Raw genomic sequence first — 21,583 nt, 5'->3', positions numbered from 1 at the left:
TCCCATAGTCGTGGTTTCTTCTGCTCTCGCAGCTGTCTGGTGGAGAGTTAACAAGCGTGACATTCCAACCAAGAGTTATAGACTCCTGGAGACAGAGCCTGGATCAAAGTTGTTTGAAACATGGAGTCTTAGTGAAATAGAATCTTATCATCTTAAAATATCAGACTCTTAAAAACACAAAAATCTTAAAAATCTCTGAATAATAACATAATAAGTGTCACTGTATCATCAACTCTGGGAATAGCTGAATCTTGGAGCTCTGGAATCTTAGAATCTCGAAAATCCATCTTCCCTCTCAATGATGGAGGTCAAGAAAAGATGACTCAGAAGCAAACCTAATGACCCATCTGAACCTCCAGTTAGCCTGTGTACTCAGTTGTAAAATAAAACCTCAGAGAGTTTAATGTTATTGATCACTTTCCAGCCCTCCACTGTTGAACAGATACTGGATACTAGAAGGTTCTTGTCTAGAATTGTTATCTGCTTCCCTTTAATTTCCTCCAAGTCTTCCAATGCACACAAAATAAGAAATGTGCCCCTTAGCTACGTATTTTGGAGCAGTGTTTCTTGCAGTAATTCCATTTAACAGGAGAACTTTGAAGTTGAGAGAGGTTTTATAACACCAAATAACTGACTCATTGAAGAACTGTGGGTCCCTAGCTAAAGGTGGAAATTGTTGCCTTTCCCTGCAATCCTAAAAAAAAGTGTCAGGTGGGCAGTCACCTACAGTACAAAGCCTGGTTTGTTCCTATGGCTTGGCTTCAGGAAACTCTGTCCCGTATTTCTAGAGGGAGACCCCCTGGGCCAGTTTGGCATCAGCCAAGTTGGAGATGAGTGGAGAATTTTCTCGAGGAAGACCCTGGACCGTGAGCACACAGCCAAGTACTTGCTCCGAATCACAGCTTCCGATGGCAAGTTCCAGGCTTCAGTCCCTGTGGAGATCTTTGTCTTGGACATCAATGATAACAGCCCACAGTGCTCACAGGTGAGAGCCAGGTGAGGGTAGGGGAGGACTGGAGATAAGGAAGCTGGAGCAAAGGGTAAGAGGAAGGAGAAGGACTCAGAGTACCATCTCTGAGGCGGGCCATCGCTGACCAAACCTTCCCTTGCTTCTCCCTGGCCAGCCTCAGACTAGTGCCTGGGGCAGGGACTGTTCCAGGTAATTCCTTGCCCTTCCCAAAAGGATGTCACCAAGCTCTTTAGGATTCATGGTCCATAGCTCTCCCTGCTCCCCATCCCCTACTCCCTACAAAGATCCTTTTTTCTGAAAAACATATCCAGAAGTAAGTAACTTCACTCTCCAAACAGACTGCTGTGCTCAATGGAAAAGTCACTCTATCACTCAACTTGTTAGCATGGCTCATTGTTATCCAATATATCCAAAGAGACCTGCCCCCAGAGACGCCCTGCACCACTCACCATGTCTTTATGTGCATATCCCTACATCTGCATGCATTACACAGACCAACGGAAACCCTCCTCCAGGATACATGTATACACAAACATACAGACAGGGTAGCTACATTTCTGATAAGGGAGACTTTCCTAAGGACCTCATGTGCGTGCACACACACACATATATCAGGAGAAAAACTGCATTCTTAGAGGACATAAATCAACAACCATTGCCATGTAGCTTTGCTTTTAAACATGTTTTTTAAAACACAAGAAATAATTTTTAATTTGGGGGAGTTGCATTACTTGAAGGTTTGCAAATAAAGTTAAACTATTAATATTAAATTTTTATTATATCAAGTTAGCATAACTCAAGTGTATAAAAAATCCAGTTCTTCAGTATATATACATATAAGTGCACACTTATATGTAGGCACTCACACACATACACATAGTTGAAAGATCATCTATAACTCTATAAATATGCAAATACATATATACATACACACAAAGATACACATAAGCATGCATGCATGAAGCATGCATGAAGTCGCTCTGTCATGTCCAACTCTTTGCAACGCCATGGACTGTAGCCTACCAGGCTCCTCCGTCCATGGAATTTTCCAGGCAAGAGAATTGGAGTGGGTTGCCATTTCCTTCTCCAGGGGGTCTTCCCAACACAGGGATCAAACTCAGGTCTCCCACATCGCAGGCAGATGCTTTACCAACTGAGCCACCAAATAACATTCATCCATAACACACCCATTCATACAGGTAAATGTACATCTCTAACTCAAGCAAATATACTTATATAAGTATGTGCATATATGTATATTTCAGTTCTTCATACTTTATTTGTATACATATATATGGACACATACCTTGGGATACACAAAAATCATATATCCTATCAACTTTCCTTCCTCTGTTTTCTATGCTCCAATCTCACAGAAGCATAGTAGAAAAAGAGAACCTGGATTATTCAGTGAGGTGCACGGAAAATGTCTCTGCAGGATCCAAGATGACCACCTTTTGGATGGTCTCAGAAGGGCAACCTTTTGGGGAGAACAGTGGCCATACATTCTTTCTCTTTTGTCTCAGCATCCTTCTAATCAGTCTGTATCCTCCTCATGCTGGGGGAGTCTGGGGCCAAGCTCACCTTAGCCTTCTCAGAGGTGATCAAGAGCATAACGAGAGCCAGGGGAAAGAGTCTGGGGGGCCATATCCACACAGCCTGCCAGGCACAAAACCTCCACCCAGAGCATATACGGGGGTCCATGCTAACCCACACTTGGTAATGGGGGGACAAGTTTGCTTGGAAACTGTGTCCAGCTCCAGCAGCTGGAGAAACATTGGGTTCTCAGGGAACTCCAGCCTCTCCCTGTGCCACACACTTCGAAATGTGGCCCTTATGGAGTAAGAGATTGTGGCAGGTCCTGGTGGCTCAGATGGTCAAGAATCTGTCTGCAATGCGGGAGACCTGGGTTCAATCCCTGGGTTGGGAAGATCCACTGGAGAAGATCCCCTGGAGATCCTCCAGTACTCTTGCCTGGAGAATCCCATGGACAGAGGAGTCTGGTGGGCTACAGTCCATGGGGTTGCAAAGAATCAGACACGACTGAGCGACTTTCACTTTCACTTCTAGCCCTGAGTGTAAGCTTTCAGACAGTGGAAATTCTCTCTCATTCTCTGCTTTTCTGACTAGGTTTCCCGTCATCTTACTCCTTTTCATCTCCATTTTCCCTGCATGTTCCAATTTATTATATTCTGCTCCCTCCCTCTGTCCGCTTCTCTCCCCTCCCCCACTTCCACCTCTGCTCTCTAATCTCTCTCTCTGCTTCTGTCTTGTCCTGTTACTCTGTCTCCTTGGGTCTTAGCATATCTCCCACAATCTCCCTCTTCTTTGTCTTTCATCTTCAGCTTCTCTACACTGGCAAAGTCAGTGAAGATGTACCTCCAGGACACTTCATTTTGAAAGTTTCTGCAACAGACTTGGACTCCGACACCAACGCTCAGATCACGTATTCTCTGCATGGCCCTGGGGCGGATGAATTTAAGCTGGATCCTCACACAGGTAGGTTTCCTGAGTTGCAGGATCAAGCCAAGAACTGATACACTGTGACCAGTAACCAGGCTCCTTAGAGAAGAAATAAGAATTCACTTATCCATCCATCCATCCACTCAGCAAACATATATCGGCACTATGTGCCAAGCATTCACTAAATGCTGGGGACAAAAATTGGTAAGACAAGATTGAGGTCTTCACAGTCAGTGGTTTGACATGTGCCGAGTTAAGAAAAATTCAGGATGTTAGGTGAGGTTTGACAGCAAAGCTTAAGTTTGGAAGTGGGGTTAAGTAAAATTTCTTTGAGGAAATAGCCAGGGGGTAAGGGAGTGGTAAGGATGGACATTCAAGGCAGAAAGAGATTTCATACAAGGACTTTGTTTTGGGAAAGAAAATGCACAGGTAAGGACCTAGAAGGCAGAAACTGGTGCAGAGAAGGGCAGGAGAGAGAGAGGGCAAAGGATGAGGCCCCCTGGGGCACAGGGACCAAGGCCTTACCTACAGAGCCATTAAAGTAAAGTAAGTAAAGTAAAGGAAGTAAAGTTGCTCAGTCGTATCCGACTCTTTGTGACCCCATGGACTGTAGCCTACCAGGCTCCTCAGTCCATGGCATTTTCCAGGCAAGAGTACTGGAGTGGGTTGCCATTTCCTTCTCCAGGGGATCTTCCCAACCCACGGGTCGAACCTGGGTCTCCCACATTCCAGGCAGACGCTTTACCATCTGAGCCACCAGGGAAGCCGCATTAAAGGGTTTAAGTAGGTAAAAAGTCATGATCAAAGACATGATCTCAAGGTTGTATGCTGCAGATTAAGATAAAACCCCAGGGCACTGTTTTTTTGTTTTTGTTTTTAGTTCTACCAGTTTATTGCTACCAACCCATCTCCCTCCACCCTCGTGCACACATGCTCGGTCATGTAACCCCATGGACTGCAGCCCGCCAGGCTCCTCTGTCCATGGACTTTTCCAGGCAAGAATACTGGAGTGGGTTGCCATTTCCTTCTCCCAGGGCACTGTTGTAAGGATCCCAATAAAGTATATAGAAATCTAAGCCCAAGTCTGGCACATAATAATAATTCAGTAGATATGGTTTCCATTGTCATTATCAGTTAGGGGACAAAGCAAAGAGTGGGAAACAGAGAGTCAAGCAGAGTAGACCGGAATACTTGGGAGAGGTTTGGCTGTGAGCATCTGGTGGAGGAGACAGGGTAGAGACTGGTTCCTTCAGAGAACGGGAAGTCCTTGTCCTGCTGCGGTAATGGAGGGTGTGGGGACATGCATCGTAGACGGCTCAAGTCACAGAGAGCCAGCTGCTGACACTTGGAACCAGTAGTTCAAAGGATACTATGGAGGTTGCTGAGCAGGGAGGTGGCAGGTGAGAGTGAGTATTTCAAGAAGCTGCACTGCCCTTTCTGATTCCAGCACAGGCATGTTGAGTCACCCAAGTAGGTGACCTAACCTCTCTCTACTGCTCTTTGTCCAGATGAAGGATGATTAGCAGGGTCTTAAAAAAATTCAATTTTTATTGAATTGGTTTATCTGAGTAAGGAAATAATACATGCTCATTATTCAAAACGGGGTTCCCTTGTGGCTCAGTTGGTAAAGAATCTGCCTGCAATGTGGGAAACCTGGGTTCGGTCCCTAGGTTGGGGAGATTGCTTGAAGGGAAAGGCTACCCACTCCAGTATTCTGGCCTGGAGAATTCCATGGACTGTATAGTCCATGGGGTCGCAAAGAGTTGGACACTACTGAGCAACTTTCACTTACTCATTGTTCAAAAATGCAAACCATGTAGGTGTATATTAGGCAGACACTGGAAAATCTTCATGATAACCAGCCTCTTAATGAAAGATAAGTACTCTTGGCATATAGTCTATCAGACTGGTTATATATCTCTATATAGCATACTATTTTGTGACTTCCTTTTTCTTAGAGCAATATCTTGGAGCTATCAACAAGGCAGTACATAAAGTTCTGCCATAATCACTTTTCCCACTGCAGAATATTTTACTGTATGGCTAAATGATAATGTATTTAACCAGTATCTTTTTGAAAGACACAGGATATTTTCAGTATGTTGCTATTTATAAAGAATACTGCAGATAATATCTCTACATGTATATTTTCTCCTTGGGTTGATTATTCTATGGGATACAGTCCTAGAAGTGAAACTGCAGGCCAAAGCATAAACACATTTTATGTGGTGTTAGAAACTAACTGGCATTTTAAAACATTGTGCCTCTTTGTAGCTTGTTGGTGTGGATTTTAAATTGGGGATGCGGTGGTGGAATGTGACTAGGAAAGCAAGCAGGTGTGGAAAGATACAGACTGAGCCTCTTTCCTAACCATCTGTACACAGGACCCCTTTTCTCTGTGACAGCACACAGAACCGGCAGGGGTGGGGGCTGGTGCTGAGGTTATCTCATATAGACATCAGGAAAGAAAGCTCACTTTCTGTCCTTTCTCCTGCCAGGGGAGCTGACCACATTCACAGCCTTAGACCGAGAGAAGAAGGATGCGTACAGCCTTGTTGCCAAGGCGACAGATGGAGGCGGCCAATCGTGCCAGGCAGATGTGACCCTCCATGTGGAGGATGTGAATGACAATGCCCCCCGGTTCTTCCCCAGCCACTCTGCTGTGGCAGTCTTCGACAACACCACGGTGAAGACCCCCGTGGCGGTAGTATTGGCCCGGGACCCTGACCAAGGTGAGAAAGAAGGACTAGAGGCCATTTGTTTACAGGGTCACCCTAGGTGAGGGTTTGGCTCTCTCTCTGTGGTTCTGGAACTGCAAGGACTGTCACTCCTGAGCCTACAGACAGTTACAAGTAGAAAATGTTCATAAACTGCATACCTAAGTGCTAGGGGACCAAAGATTTTGGCCATTTCAAGACTGATATGGGGCATTTCAGCCTCATTGCTTCTCCCTGCCTCTTAGACCTGGAGCACTTTCAATCCTATCATTTAAGTTCCAGGATATGTTTGAGTACAATACACTAATCAGAATTATTCAACTCTGATTAATTGGCCACAAGAAAGAAACCTAGGGCACAAACTCTATTTAGTCTACTAAATTCTTGGATCAATTTTCTAGGCAATGAAGTGGAATAGTTTACATTTTACTTTTACATTTTAATATTTTATATTTTAATTTTAATGACATGGTTTTCATTAGGATTCTTTTCCTTTTACTATTTACAAGGCAAATTGGATTCATCCAGTATTCATTTCATATTGTACCATTTAAAGATACTGACATTATGAAGTTTTTCACTGTGGCGCTCTCTATGTCTATATATATATATATATATATATATATATATATGTTATATATACGTTTATATCTATATATGTACATATACAATTATAAAATTTAATTCAAGAAAATTGGACAATTTTGCTATAGGTAAAAAATACCCTCAAGGATCAAAGTAGCCAGAGGAACATAGAATATGACAATGATGAAGATGATGGTAGTGATAAGACATCAAAATACCCTGCTTCATGTAACACCAACAGAATAAATTTATGACTTCTTAGAGGAAGGGAGTTTTAGCTTGGCATTGAGGGAGGTGAGAGATTTTGGAGGAATGCAGGTATTCCAGGGAGGGCAAATAGTTAGTGCAAAGGCATCTAACATCTAAGGCCCTGCAAATGCTCAACTAGCCAGGGCTTGCACACCTCCAGGGACAGGAAGCTCCCAACTTCCCAGGCAGCCCCTTCCTTCCTCGGATAATTAGCAAGTGTTAGCATTTTGGAGCAGATACCTGTCAATCATGGTCCTGCCACTGGCAGCCACACAGGTGTCCTAGACCTTCCAAGACTGGGACGTGCTAACTGTCAGCTCCAGCCTCAAGGTTCCCTTTCTGGATGAAAGAGCCGTAGCCTCTTCACTCCTGTGTTTCCAACCCTACCTCCCTTCTAGGATTCATCCTCTGGCCTTGTACCAGTTAACAATTAACCCTTCAAAACTGTTATTATTCTAACCCAAATATTCCACCTAAATATTTCAAATGTATCCTGACCAGTACTTCTCTCGAGAAAAAAATACACATATGGAAGAATGTGCATGGTATGCACATTTAGTTCATAAATTCAACAAAAGGGTTGTGTTTCCCCATGTGAGTGTGAGATTCAGTCTCTATAGGCTCAGGGCCTGTGCTCCTCCCATTGGGTGAGGCTCTCATGGCTGAGCACTAAATGTTGGCCTTCTTCAGACCCTATGGACCCTGCCTGAACCAACTGCTTCATCTGGTCCACAACCAAAGGAAATAACAGCCTCTGAGACAAAGTTGGAAAAACACTATGTGCTTTGATTTACTGAGAACTTTCCATGGGTGTACATTTTGTTTTCTGTTTTTTATTTTCTTTTTATTTTGACATAATTATAGACACACAGGAAGTTGCAAAAATAGTACTGAGAGGCCCATGCATCCTTCACCCAGCTTCGCCCAAAGGCAGCAATCTGTAGTATGACATTAAAACCAGGAAACTGGTCATGGGACATTACTGATAGAAAATTAAAAAAAGAAAGTGAAGTTGCTAGTCGTGTCCGACTCTCTGCAACTCCATGTAGCCTGCCAGGCTCCTCCATTCATGGGATTTTCCAGGCAAGAATACTGGAGTAGGTTGCCATTGCCTTCTCCAGGGGATCTTCCTGACCCAGGGGTCGAACCTGGGTCTCCCGCACTGCAGGCAGATTCTTTACCATCTGAGCCACCAGGGACATTACTGATAATTAGACCCCAACCTTTTTCAAATTACATAGTTTCTGTATGCACTTATTTGAATATGTACATGTATGCATTTCTATTCAATATTATCCCATGTATAGACTCATGCAACCACCACCACAATCAAGAACTGTTCTATCACAACCAAAGAACTCGCTATGGGTGGTTTCGAGCTTGTAAAATTTTCATTTTATGAGCTGACATTGGACCCTACCCTCTGCATAAACAGCTTCAGATATCCTTAAGGGTTTGCAGAATAACCCTCCCCTTCACAAGAATGTTCTATGAGGTCTTGAACCCCACCCTCATCTAGAACCCCCACATGAGAGGGTCTCACTGCTAAGAGCCTAGGCATTTTAGCCTTTACAGGGATGCTGCCTCCAGACCCTCCTCTGTCTGAAAGCTTTGCAGCAAACAGGGCCCAGGGGCGGTCCCTCTGTATGAATAATGCACTCTGTCTCCCTCCCCAGGCACCAATGCCCAGGTGGTTTATTCTCTCACGGACTCTGCTGAAGGCCACTTTTCCATCGAGGCCACCACGGGTGTGATCCGGCTGGAAAAGCCGCTGCAGGTCAGGCCACAGGCAGCGCTGGAGCTCACCGTCCGTGCCTCTGACCTGGGCACCCCAATACCGCTGTCCACGCTGGGCACCGTCACAGTCTCTGTGGTGGGCCTGGAGGACTACCTGCCCGTGTTTCTGAACACTGAGCACAGCGTGCAGGTGCCAGAGGATGCCCAGCGTGGCACAGAGGTGCTGCGGCTGGCCACCCTCACTCGCCCGGGTGCCGAGAAGACTGGTTACCGAGTGGTCAGTGGGAATGAGCAGGGGCGGTTCCGCCTGGATGCCCGCACAGGTGAGACAGCGCCGGCAGGCAGCCCCACCCCTACCCTAAACACACACACACACACACACAGACACTGACTCACAGTCTTGGGGAACACTGGATTCTTCACATACCATAGCCCCTCCCTGGCATCCTTCAGCCCCTTTTTCACTCTGGATCTCTCTAGATACCAAGTCCCTTCTTGCACCCTGGGCCCAGCTCACATGGAAACACCTCTCCTTCCATTATGTCCCCACCAAGGACTCTGTGTTGAGGATCCCCTCCTCCCACTTTGCAGCTTCACAGTCCCAGCTCACATCCAGCCCCAGGATGCTGAGGCCACCCTCCATCCTTGGCTGCCAAGGCATAAAGCACCTGCTAGAATTTGGGGCTTGAGCAGCCCAAGGCAAGACTGCCTGCTTCCCTCCTAAAGCCATCCACAAACATCCTGGCTCCCTTGAATTTTCTCTTAGTCTCATAAAGATAGGCATCTAGGAAAACTGCTCTCTTCTATCCTCCTATCCATGAAAGAATCTAAGTCAGACTCACAGAATCCCATGGAAGGGCCTCAGAAGCTGCTCAGGTCAGACCAGGCCCCACGTGGATCCCTCCCCACAGTACCTCTGCAATGGTGTGCTCTACCTCCTAAAGCAGCAGCCTTACTGTTGAACACTAATCTTTTTCAGTTTTTTATTATGGAGACTTTAAACATATTTTTTAAAATAGAGGAAACAGTATGTGGACCCCATGTTCCCATCACCCAGCTTCAGTAATTATCAGCATTCTTCTTGTCTAGTTTCATCCTTAACCCTCACATCCACCCATTGCTGAGTTATTTTAAAGCAAATCCCAGGGACTTCCCTGGTGGTCCAGTGGCTAATGCTTTGCACTCCCAATGCAGGGGGCTGGGGTTCAATCCCTGGTCAGGGAACAAGACCCCACATGCTTCAACTAAGAGCCTGCACATCTCAACAAAGACTGAAGATCCCAAGTACCACAACTAAGACCCAGTGCAGCCAAATAAATAAGAAACTGGATTAAAACTCAGTTAAAAAAAAAAAAAAGCAAATCCCAGACATGATATCATGTGGTTTGTAAAACTTCGGTGTGTATCTCTAAATGATAAGGATTTCTTGTAAAGGCACAGCCATATCATTATCACACCCAAAAGATAATAATTCCTTAATATAGTTTCCAGACAATTTTTCAGACTATATCTCAAATGACTTTTTTGAAGTTTGTTTGTCTGTCAACAGCCTCAAAAGTCCACATATTGCATTTCATTGATAGGAACTATATAATGTCCCTTTGAATCTCTAACATTCTCCTCTCCCTCTTTATTTCCTGCTGCCATTTATTTAATGAAAAATTTGGGTCATGTGTGAGGCAAGATTTTTTAATAGTTTGGATTGGCTAGTTGTACCTTTATGATGTTATATAATATACCCCCCTAGCCCCTAAGCTTATTATAAATGACATTTGGATCAAAGACCTTGACCATGTTCAAGCTCAATATTTTGCCAACAGTGCTTCATAGATGATGCTGGGCTCTCCTTTGCACAACATTAGGAGGCATATAATGGTTTATTGGTTCTTTTTCCTGAGGTTAAGATTGATGGTAGGCTCAGAGGCTGTCAGTATGATCTATTATAGAGTTCTTCATTAGCTATTCTTTCAACAGAGGTTTTAACAGCCTTGAATGATTATTTCCTAGGTATATTACTTCTTTAGGGGCTGCAAAATGGTGGCCTTTTCTAGCCCTGTCATTCTTCATTCATTTACTAACTGGAATCATTTTATAAAGAAGAGTTTTCTACCATTAACTATTCAGTTATCAAGGAACGACAGGATAAATCCTTATTCTTTTATTTTCCAGTTTTCACAATAATAACTCTCTGCCCTAACAATTTGTTGAACAATGCTGGGTAGTATAAAACTCTATAATGTAAGTTCTGTCATTTACTAGGTGACTGAGCTTCGGCAGGTCACTTAGCTTTTGGGCGCATCAGCTGACTTACCTAGAAAAAGGAAATCACACCTTGTTCTTGTTCTAAGGGTTATTATAGATCCATATGACACAGAGTTAATATTATAGACTTAGACAAAATCTCAATGAAATAGTACATAAATAAATGAGGGAAAAGCTGCTGCTGAGATGGTAATAAGGAAAATGAGAGGAGATGGAGGAGGAGAAGGGAGACTGTTGGGGGGGGGGGGAATAAACAGAGAGATGATGGAGGAGATGACAGAGAAGATGAGGCAGGAGATCAATCTCTCCCAACACAGCTGAGCTGCCTCTCCTGGCATTTGGCCCAAGAACCCCTCGGTACTCTGCCTTTGTGGCCCCAACTGCCTCAATGCTCCCATCACCTCTTGTTTCTTCAGGGATCCTATACGTCAACAAGAGCCTGGACTTTGAGACCAGCCCCAGGCACTTCCTGTCCATCGAGTGCAGTCGGAAGGGCGCTTCCTCCCTCAGTGACATGACCACTATCGTAGTCAATATCACCGACATCAATGAACATCGGCCCCGCTTCCCCCAGCATCTGTACAGCACAAGGGTCTTAGAGAATGCCATCGTGGGGGATGTTGTGCTGACAGTAAGAATCTGTGATTTTGCCCTGTGTGGGTGGGGGGAGGGTGGGGATGGACTCTGGGGGTGGGTTCTTATCTTCCCCTCCTCTAGTCAATCTACGAGCATAATTATTTTATCAACTAATACACTATAGACTTGACTGACGTGTAGCCACTCAACCAAGCTCTCTCATGACAAAATGTCTGAGAGCCATGTCTGATAAGATCTACATCAGGTAATGAAATAATGGGAATGGGAGAGGCCCCAGAGGACATAGTGGGCACAGAGGGTCAGTCTGGGAAGCGAGGAATGGGGGACCATCAAGCAACACCTCTTTGCATTTAAATATGTAATTGCTCCCCATTTCATGCAGTAAAAGTGAACTCTGCATGCCCGTATTCGAGGTTTTCATCTCCTTTAACGTGCACCCTACACTCCAACCACACAGAAGGAGATGCCTTTCCCCAAACATCCTCTGTACTTTCATATCCCTGGGCTCATATTGTTTCCTCTGCCTGGAATGCTGACTCCACTCCCAGAAGCCTTCCTTATCCTTCAAGGCTTTGCAAATCCTTGTTTAACCTCTCCAGGTGAAATTTATAGCCATAAAACTGATCATTCTTTGCTACAAATTAGACTTGACCATAAAATTAGACATTAAGCTTACTGAGGGCTTACTCATTTTGGCATATTCCTCAGCTCCTAGCACAGGACCTTAGTACCCTGTCAGTTATGAACAAATGAGTAAATGAAGGAATGAATGAATGGATAGATAAATGAATGAACCATGCTGACATCCTTACCAGGATGTAAATGAAGATATTCCCTTGGAAAGGATGACTGTGGTCTAGAGACTGCCAGCCCAAGGACAATCTGTGGGGCAGGAACATATTTGTGCCCCCTACACTCCTAAGGGCCAAGATTTCCTCTCTGGTCTCTCTTGCCCCTCCATTCACAACCATCACCTGCCTCCACTGCAGGTGTCAGCAACTGATGAAGATGGACCTGTAAATAGTGCCATCACTTACAGCCTCATAGGAGGGAACCAGCTTGGGCACTTTGCCATCCATCCCAAGAAAGGAGAGCTACAGGTGGCCAAGGCCCTGGACTGGGAACAGGTGAGTCACATGGGACAGACCCATTCTGAGACCATCAGAGCAGAATATAGCCCTGCTGAAGGTCCAGAGGGCGAACTGTGGTCAACACCCCAGCCTGATGCTTCTCCAGACCTGCCCACAGTGTCCCCCATTCCTTTTCTCTGTGGAGACTCTGGGGTGTGTAAAGCTAGAGGCAGGAGAGGGGCGGAGTGACTTTTAACTCAGGCCAACTTCTCACTATTAACCAAGGATTATTAGATCATTATAACAAGTTATAATTTACTGAGCACCTGCTCTGTGCCAGGGACTTTGCTATGTGATGTACATACATTATGCCATTTGGTCCTTAAAGTAATCCTAGGATGTGGGTCCTGATATCACCCTCACACAAGTTTAGTCACTCTGCCAAGGTCTCACATCTAGTAAGATAACTAAGCACCTGCTCTGTGCCAGGGACTTAGCTATGTGACATAAATACATTATGCCATTTGGTCCTTAAAATAATCCTAAGATGTGGTTCCTGATATCACTCGCATACAAGTTCAGTCACTCTGCCAAGGTCTCATAGCTAGTAAATAGTTAAACTGGAAGTCAAATTTACTTCTGCCTGACACCAGAACCTGAGCCCTAAAATGCTATGGGAGAGCAGTGGGGGCAGGCATAAGGGAGTGTCTCCATCTTATTTTTCCAAAAACATTAGTCATGAATCAGGGGGTGCAGAACTGAGGGTCCTGTTGCTAATTCTCCCCTGGGCCTCTTGCTGTAGACTTCTAGCTATTCCCTGAAGCTCCGAGCCACAGACAGTGGGCAGCCCCCACTCTATGAGGACACAGACGTTGCTATCCAAGTGGTTGATGTCAATGACAACCCACCAAGATTCTTCCAGCTCAACTACAGCACCTCTGTCCAGGTATGCTCAACTTCCAAAATCATCCTGAATCCATCATCTTCCCTCCATTTCCCTCCTAGTGGAGGGTGCTCACCACTGATACCAGTCCACCCAAACAGTGACTGTGACCTTGCATTGATATCCCAAATGGCAACACAGCCTGCTGAAGGGGATTATAGATTATACAATTAAAAATTATCAAGCATTCTGCTAGGTTCTTCTGCATCCATTATCTCATAGGGGGCTCACACAGCCATATGGAAGTAGATAGTCCTCATTTTACAGATTTTTTAAATGGAGGTACAGAAACATGCCATAGTCAAAATGTGGCAAATTTGGGATTTGAACTCAAAGGTTTTCCAGATCCCACGCTCTTTCCACTATACCAATGGTTTATAAACAGGATTTGGAGAAGGCCTTGGGATTCTGTAGGGAATTGTGATCACATAAAGAGAGGTAAGGAAGTGGGTAGGAGCACAGAATTCTGAGTCCCATATCCATCAACCAGGGTCACCTATTTTGGAAATTGTGAGTATGAGTTAGGATGCTTTGTCTGCTAATAACAGATCACTTGACTAAAAGTTCATTAAACAATAAGGCCTTATTAATCCTATAGCAAAAGTTCTGATAGTGAGAAAACCTATTCCAGAATTGGTTATTTCAGCAGAAAAAAAAAATGGTATCACAATTTTGGATTACTTTCTTCCAAATTCACTCACCTTCTTCCTATGGTTATAAAATAGCTGCTGCAGCTCCAGCATCACATCCTTGCCTAACCTTCTTCAAAGGTGAACAGGAGGAGACTTCTTTTGCTGAATCTGTTTCTATCAAAAGAAGAACCCTCACCTGTCAGACTCCTCCAATGATCAGAACTGGATTACACGATTACCCTTAAATAAAAAAACTCGCACAGGAAATCAGATTATTACAACTGACTTAAACCAATCATAGTCTGTCTATTCTTAGGAGGAGCATACCTTTGCTGAGGGTATTGCTCTACCTGAATAAAAGTAGGGTTTTATAAGAAATGGCAGACTACCTGTTGAACATGAAACTATGACTTTCTGCTCATAAGATTGTTTTTAGATAAAGTTTTGTTGTTAAAAAGACAGTTAACAATCATTGGAAATATTATAGCATGCTGAATTCCTGTGTTACAGGACAAAGACTGGAACAGGGACTTCCCTGGTGGTCCAGTGGCTAAGACTCTGTGCTTATAATGCAGGGAGCCCAGGTTTGAGCCCTGGTCTAGGAACTAGATCCTGCATGCTGCAACTAAAGATCCTGTGTGCTGCAATGAAGACTGAAGATCCCACATGCCACCAAGACCTGGCGCAGCCAAATTATGGCCACCCCATGGACTGTAGCCTACGAGGCTCCTCCGTCCATGGGATTTTCCAGGCAAAAGTGCTGGAGTGGGTTGCCATTTCTTTCTCCAGGGGATCTTCCTGACCCAGAGATCGAACCCTGGTCGCCAGCATTGCAAACAGACACTTTACCGTCTGAGCCACCAGGGAAGCCCAAATAAATATTAAAAAAAAACAACAAAAAAAACCTGGAACAATACCCAGGGAATCCATTCTTCTCAGTTGAATTACTAATTGTCTTTGAATTTTTCTCATTGGATGTGTGTTCCATTGGTCATCTAATCATGAAACCATGTCTAGGTTTTCAACTGATCCTATGAATCACAAAATTCCCACGTGGATCTCAGGCACAAATTTATATACATGAATTATCAGTTATGTGACTTGGACAAGTCACCTCTCTGTAGGATAAAGGGATTCTTAAGACCCTTCCAGCCCCAATGGCCTTTGTTTCTAAAACCTAGGACTGCCCTCAGGAAGCTCTGGTCTAGACTAACAAAGTCAACCACTAATTCACTGACAGGCAGAATGAATGAATGACAGTTCAAGATGTAGGCATGACCTGGGAGTAGCCAGAGTGCCGAGGACTCATCCTAGAGAAGGGAATCCAGAAAGATGTGACAGGAAGGACTGGGACTCACTTTGCTCTTTGATTTGTCACTCTTGTTCTCAGGAAAATGCCCCCATTGGCAGCAAAGTCTTGCAACTGATCCTGAGTGACCCAGACTCCCCAGAGAATGGTCCCCCCTTCTCATTCCGAATCACCAAGGGGAATGATGGCTTAGCCTTCCGAGTGACCGCAGATGGATGGTTGGTGACTACTGCAGGCCTGCGCAAGAGAGTCCAGGAATGGTATCAGCTTCAGATCGAGGTGAGAGCTGTGGGGGCCACTGGTGGTGACCATGGGGACAAAAAATGTGCTGGCAGTGCTAATAGATGGCTAGCAGGAAGCTGTTGTATAGCGCAGGGAGCTCAGCTTGGTGCTCTGTGATGATGTAGACTGGTAGGATGGGGGGTGGGGGTGGGATGGGAGGTTTAAGAGAGAACCATATACCCCTGGCCAATTCATATTGATATATGGTAGAAACAAACACAATACTGTAAAGCAATTGTCCTCCAATTAAAAATTAATAAACTCAAATTAAAATAAACAGGGAGGGGGTATGTGTATATATATAGCCATTTATATATGTTGATCTATATACACATATATACATATAGCTGGTTCACTTCGCTATACAGCAGAAACTAACACAACATTGTAAAGCAATTATACTCCAATAAAAAATAATAAATGAATAAAAGCACCATCAGTGCTTCTCTTATTAAGAAAAAAAAATGTACATATGTGCCAGGCACTGGACTAAGTGCTTCACATGCATCATTGCACTAAATCTCCACACCATGGTTTAGGGTGAGTGCAGTTATCACCCCCACTTTCCTGATGTGGCAACCGAGGCACACAGAGATTAAGTGACTGGCTTAAAGTGATACTATTAATAAGTGGTAGAGCTGGGCTGCTCCAAACTCCAGCACTCTTACTCCAAGCTCTTCATCCCTGCCCTGCTCTCAGAACAGAAATTCCCTCACCCTGGATCTAATTCCTCAAGTCTGGCCAGAATAGCTCTTTGAACCTCAAGTCTTATTAAAGACCTACCTCTGAGCATTGGTGTTCAGTTTATCCAGCGTCACAGCAAGCCAAAATGCTGAGATGACGAAGTCTGCGGTGAAGAGAGGGTTTATTAGCAAGGCAGCCAGGTAAGGTGATAGGATAACAAGTCTCAGAACCACCTCCTGGAAGGCAAGGGGCTCTGGGTGTTTATGGATAAAGAACAAAGGGCCAGGCCTGAGGAGTGAGGGGGGCACGGGCAAAGGTGATTAGAAAAAGGTGCAGTAATCATTGTTCTGCCACAGGTGTTCCTAAGCTACAGGCCTCTGCATGTCCAGAAATGGAGGCACTTTGCACTACCTGAGGCTGGAGTTTTCTGCCCTCTGACATCAAGGTCACCAAGCAGAACTTGGGCAAGCCCTGTTGAAGGGCTGGTGATCCTATCCAGTCTGAACCAGTTCTATTCCCACTAGACACAGTTGACTCCCCAAGTATTGGAAAATAACTCAGACAACTATCTTACTGTTTAGGTTACATGCAGATACAATCTTAAAGTGACCTTGACTAGTGAAGGCAGGTGAAGTAGATTTGACTAATGATTACTCATGGTTTCAGTGCTGGTGTTCAATGAGAGAACATATATACATGTGCAGGGGATTACAGTGATACTATCATGGGTTTTAGGAAAACTGCCCAAGAGAAAATGGCCAAGATGCTGATGAAACATGCTGATGCTCATTGCATTCCCCCAAATCTCTTTTTTAAATCTTAAGTCTAGTGGATACTACTATCCTGTGAACTTCTCTGGGCTCAGAATGTTGTAGTCATCCATTCAGACAGACAGCCAGTCAGGCATTCATTCATTCAGCATCCATTGAGTACTTATCATATGCTGGGTCCCATGCTAGCAACGGAAAGAAGAGGGTGATCCCTGTCCCCATGGGCTTTTGATTCTAATTATGGAGATAAACAATAAAGAGATGAAGGAAAGGGATGGGAAGCTCAAAAGGCACTGCAGAGACATATTCAGAGGGTGGCTGCCCTTGAGTTGTGGCCAACTCCTGTTGGCCACGTGAAAAGGGGGCTGGAGAGTGTCCCAGGCAAGAAGAACAAGACAAGACCAATCCCACTTTGGGAAAGAGCTTGAAGTGACCCAAGACATGGTCATTTGGTCATCACATGGTGAGGAATGGTGGGAATGAAGCTGCAGGGATGGCCTGGATGGCTCATGGGGGCCTCATAGCTTGGACGACCATGTTATTTGAGGTCCAAACTGTGATGCTCCTGAGAGTGAGAGAGGCACTAAAAACAGTTAATTGGCTATAACTGTTGATTTTCACAACAAATGAAAATCAAGACTGTCCTGGGCTAACCAGGAAGTACGGTCACCCATGATAAGCCTTGGTAATACCTGTAGATTCTAATCAAGGTGCAGTGAGAAGTGATGGAAGGGTTTCTAACAGGGAAGTGACCCTTCTTGTGTCTCAGGAAGTTCATTTTTTAAGTTCCAGAGAGAGTCAGTTGAAGGGGGCAAGAGTGGTTGAAGGAAACCAATGAGAAGTCATCTAAGCTGGAGCAGGTGGTGCTGAGACCTTGAGGTGATGATGAAGATGAACAAGTGGACAGATTTGCAACAGGTTTTGCTTGGAAATTAGTGGGAGTTGGTGGTGGATTGGTTATGGGGAGAGAAAGAAAAGAGAAGAATCAGGACCACTCCCAGGTTCATGACTCCAGTGAAGTCTGGTTGGTAGGGCCATTTATGAGACTGGAGAGACTTGGATGGAGAGAGAACAGGTTTATGGGGTAAAATGAGGGCTCTGTTTAGGTGTTCAGATGTCCATGATATAACTAAGTGAAGGTGTCCAATAAGTAGCTGGAAATGGGAGACTTCAGCTCAGAGAACAGATGTGGGCTAATGTAGAGAGTCTTCAAACCCAAAAGCCTAGGTCAAGAGATCAGCTTCCTCTGATCTCTGTAGCCTGGCTCAGATTATCACTTAGTAACTCAATCACCTTCTTGCATTTGTCCTGTATTTCCACTTTGGTTCACTGGGAGGCAGGAGATTCTGCTCTGGCTTTACCTGCTGTACAACCTTGAGGATGTTAATTGACCTCTTTGAGACTCAGTTATATCTTTTGTAAAGTAGGACACCTCAGGATACCTGCCTCCTCAGACAGGTAAACTACGATCACACATTTAAAGCATGTAAAAGTGACTGGCACACAGTTTGTACTCAGTTAATGTCAGTTACATGTTATAATGCAGTGCTTAGTCACTCAGTCATGTCTGATTCTTTGTGAACTGTAGCCTGCCAGGCTCCTCTGTCCATGTGATTCCCCAGGCAAGAATTCTGGAGTGGGTTACCGTGCCCTCCTCCAGGGTATCTTCCCAACCCAGGGATCGAACCCAGGTCTCCCGCACTGCAGGAGGATTCTTTACCATTTGAGCCACCAGGAAAGCCCATATATTATAATACTTAGCAGTAATATTAATTATTGCCATTGCTATTGCTATCTCATCAGTTACCCATAATTCCCAGAAGCAGGTGTATTATTATACCTTTCTTGCCCACTCAAAGCAAATCCACATGAACAAGATATTACTGTAGGGAAAACTGTGAAGACCCTTGCTGACAGCTGAGAAAGTGGTAATGCTACTGAGGAGAGGAAGGAAAGCTTCACCCTTGTCTGTCTAAGTCTGGGCAGAAAGTTGTAGAGATGCTTGGTGAAATGTGCAAGGGAAAGGCATTTCTACTTTATTCTAATAATCACCTTGCTTAAAACCTTTGGTGGCTTTTCATGTCTCTGACTTAAACCCAACCTCGTGATCCTCAGCCCATCAGTAACCACCTAGGTTGCCTCTCTGCTCACCTCTGGCCCTCAGCCCTGGCCACTCTGGTCCCTTTCTGCTTTTTCAGCATTCTTTCCCACCCGAGGGCCTGATACTTGCTGTTCCCTGTCTGTCACCTCTCCTCCTCACCTTTCTTTTCTCCTGGTCACGGCGGTGGGCCTGGCCCATACAAGGCACTCAGTACATATTTGTTGACTGAACTGAAGAAGACATGCCCATCCCCAGCCTGACCCCAGTCACATAGGAAAGAGGAGTAAGAGAACCTGTTGGGCTGACAGTGGCCACAAAGGATGTGCTCTGAAATCACTAGGAGACATGTGATGACCCTCCTAAGGAAAGAGACAGAATGAGAGAAGTTCAAGAGGAAACGTGTGGCTGGCGAGGCTTAGGAGGGACTCAGAGAGGTGTCAGATAAGGAGGTGGTAGAGTTAAGTTTTACCGCCTGGTGTGGGCTGTAAATCCCTCCAGAAAGCCCTCGATTCTTCTGGAGTGATGATTTTCCTTTTCAAATGCAACAGCACGCTGAGCCCACCCTGGAGCAGCAGGGAGGCCCCGACAGCCACAGTCCTAATTCGTAGCCTGCTTCACCCACAGGTGTCAGACAGCGGCACCCCGCCCCTCTCATCTTCCACGTCGGTCAAGGTCCACGTCAGGGAGCAGAGCCACTACCCACCCTCTGCCCTCCCCCTGGAGATCTTCATCACCACTGGGGAGGAGGAGTTCCAGGGCGGCATGGTGGGCAAAATCCACGCTACAGACCGAGACCCGCAGGACACACTGACCTACAGCCTGGCAGGAGAGGAGAGCGTGGGCCGGCGCTTCTCAGTGGGGGCGGCCGACGGCAAGATCATTGCCTCCCACGCGCTGCCTCGGGGCCGATACACATTCAACGTCACGGTCAGCGACGGAACCTTCTCCACCATGGCTGGTGTCCACGTCCACGTGTGGCACATGGGGCCGGAGGCTCTACAGCAGACCATGTGGATGGGCTTCCACCAGCTCACCCCGGAGGAGCTGGTGAGTGACCACTGGAGGAACCTGCAGAGGTTCCTTAGCAACTGGCTGGATATCAAACGAGCCAACATCCACCTGGCCAGCCTTCAGCCAGCAGAGACCACGGCTGGTGTGGATGTGCTCCTGGTCTTCGAGGGGCATGCGGGGGCCTTCTCCAAGCTCCAGGAGCTGGCATCCACCATCGCTCGCTCAGCCAAGGAGATGGAGCACTCGGTGGGAATTCAGATGAGGTCGGCCATGCCTGTGGTGCCCTGCCAGGGGGCAAGCTGCCAGGGACAAATCTGCCAAGAGACCGTGCGCCTGGACCCCAGGGTTGGGCCCACGTACAGCACAGCCCGGCTCAGCATCCTGACCCCGAGGCACCGCCTGGAGAAGAACTGCTCCTGTAAAGGTGAGAGGTGGGCCTTCCCCAGGACACCCAGTGCTGCTGGACCTGGCCAGCCCAACTCCAGGGCTGGAGATCCCAACACAGGGCTCTTGGTTTAGTTAGAGGGATGTTTTCACAGGATTAAGGGCCATGGACCACCACGAGACAGGTATGGCCTCAGAAAATCTCATCATGGAATAGCGCCCTAGTTCTGGTCACTTTTTTTAATTTTGAAAATAATGGTAAGAAGACAAGAGGCAGTTCAGATCACAGCTAAAAGCATAGACTCCAGCATCAAGTTGCCTGGGTTCCAATCCTAGCTATACCGCTTGTGAGCCATGTGACCCAAGGAAAATTAATTAACTTCTCTATGCCCTTGTGCTATTGTAGGGATTAAGCAAGAATTAAATATTAAGTGCTTGCTTAGAAAAGTGCCTGACATATAGAAGGTGGTCAATTAACCTGAGTCAGTAACACTACTACTACTGTCACTATAGTCCAATGGGTTTAACCTTAGTATTCAGAGTAGGCAGCTCAGGTTCAAATCTGAGCTTCTATCATTTACTAGCTGTGTACCATTGAGTGGATTATTAAAACTCTCTCCTCCTTTTCACCTGTGTTCCCTCTCTTCAACACTTCTCTTCCCCTCCTCCCAACCCCCCTCCCCCCAAACCAATCCTCTTCCCTAGGAAATCTGGAGCCCGGACAACTGATAATCTTATTCACACTGAGGTTTTAAGGATTTAATAAGTGAACTCACTTCTGAGGAGGGTGGATTTAAAAACCAAAATCTGGGGAGGG

General features: G+C 45.5%; 2 protein-coding genes across 4 annotated transcripts in view; one reads left to right on the top strand and one right to left on the bottom strand.

Moving 5' to 3' along the window:
- FAT2 (FAT atypical cadherin 2) overlaps positions 1-21,583 on the top strand; it is an 87,739-nt gene that overhangs the window by 47,736 nt on the left and 18,420 nt on the right. For all 3 annotated transcript variants that reach the window (XM_070465651.1, XM_070465649.1, XM_070465650.1), the window contains exons 11-19: positions 789-985; positions 3,316-3,469; positions 5,932-6,165; positions 8,661-9,044; positions 11,400-11,614; positions 12,570-12,707; positions 13,453-13,596; positions 15,616-15,813; positions 19,996-20,806. In XM_070465651.1, the coding sequence (XP_070321752.1) occupies positions 789-985; positions 3,316-3,469; positions 5,932-6,165; positions 8,661-9,044; positions 11,400-11,614; positions 12,570-12,707; positions 13,453-13,596; positions 15,616-15,813; positions 19,996-20,806 (2,475 nt within the window). The remainder of the gene's footprint in view (positions 1-788; positions 986-3,315; positions 3,470-5,931; positions 6,166-8,660; positions 9,045-11,399; positions 11,615-12,569; positions 12,708-13,452; positions 13,597-15,615; positions 15,814-19,995; positions 20,807-21,583) is intronic.
- Positions 14,309-21,583, bottom strand: part of SLC36A1 (solute carrier family 36 member 1) — a 106,493-nt gene continuing 99,218 nt past the window's right edge. Inside the window, exons 12-13 of the mRNA XM_070465669.1 lie at positions 16,600-16,663; positions 14,309-14,399 (exon numbers count right to left, since the gene is read on the bottom strand). Of these exons, the coding sequence (XP_070321770.1) occupies positions 14,348-14,399; positions 16,600-16,663 (116 nt within the window). The 3' untranslated portion in view covers positions 14,309-14,347. The remainder of the gene's footprint in view (positions 14,400-16,599; positions 16,664-21,583) is intronic.

The sequence above is a fragment of the Odocoileus virginianus genome, chromosome 3 (genome assembly GCF_023699985.2).
Source record: "Odocoileus virginianus isolate 20LAN1187 ecotype Illinois chromosome 3, Ovbor_1.2, whole genome shotgun sequence".
Classification (NCBI taxonomy): domain Eukaryota; kingdom Metazoa; phylum Chordata; class Mammalia; order Artiodactyla; family Cervidae; genus Odocoileus; species Odocoileus virginianus.
This window is presented reverse-complemented; position numbering and strand designations above follow the sequence as displayed.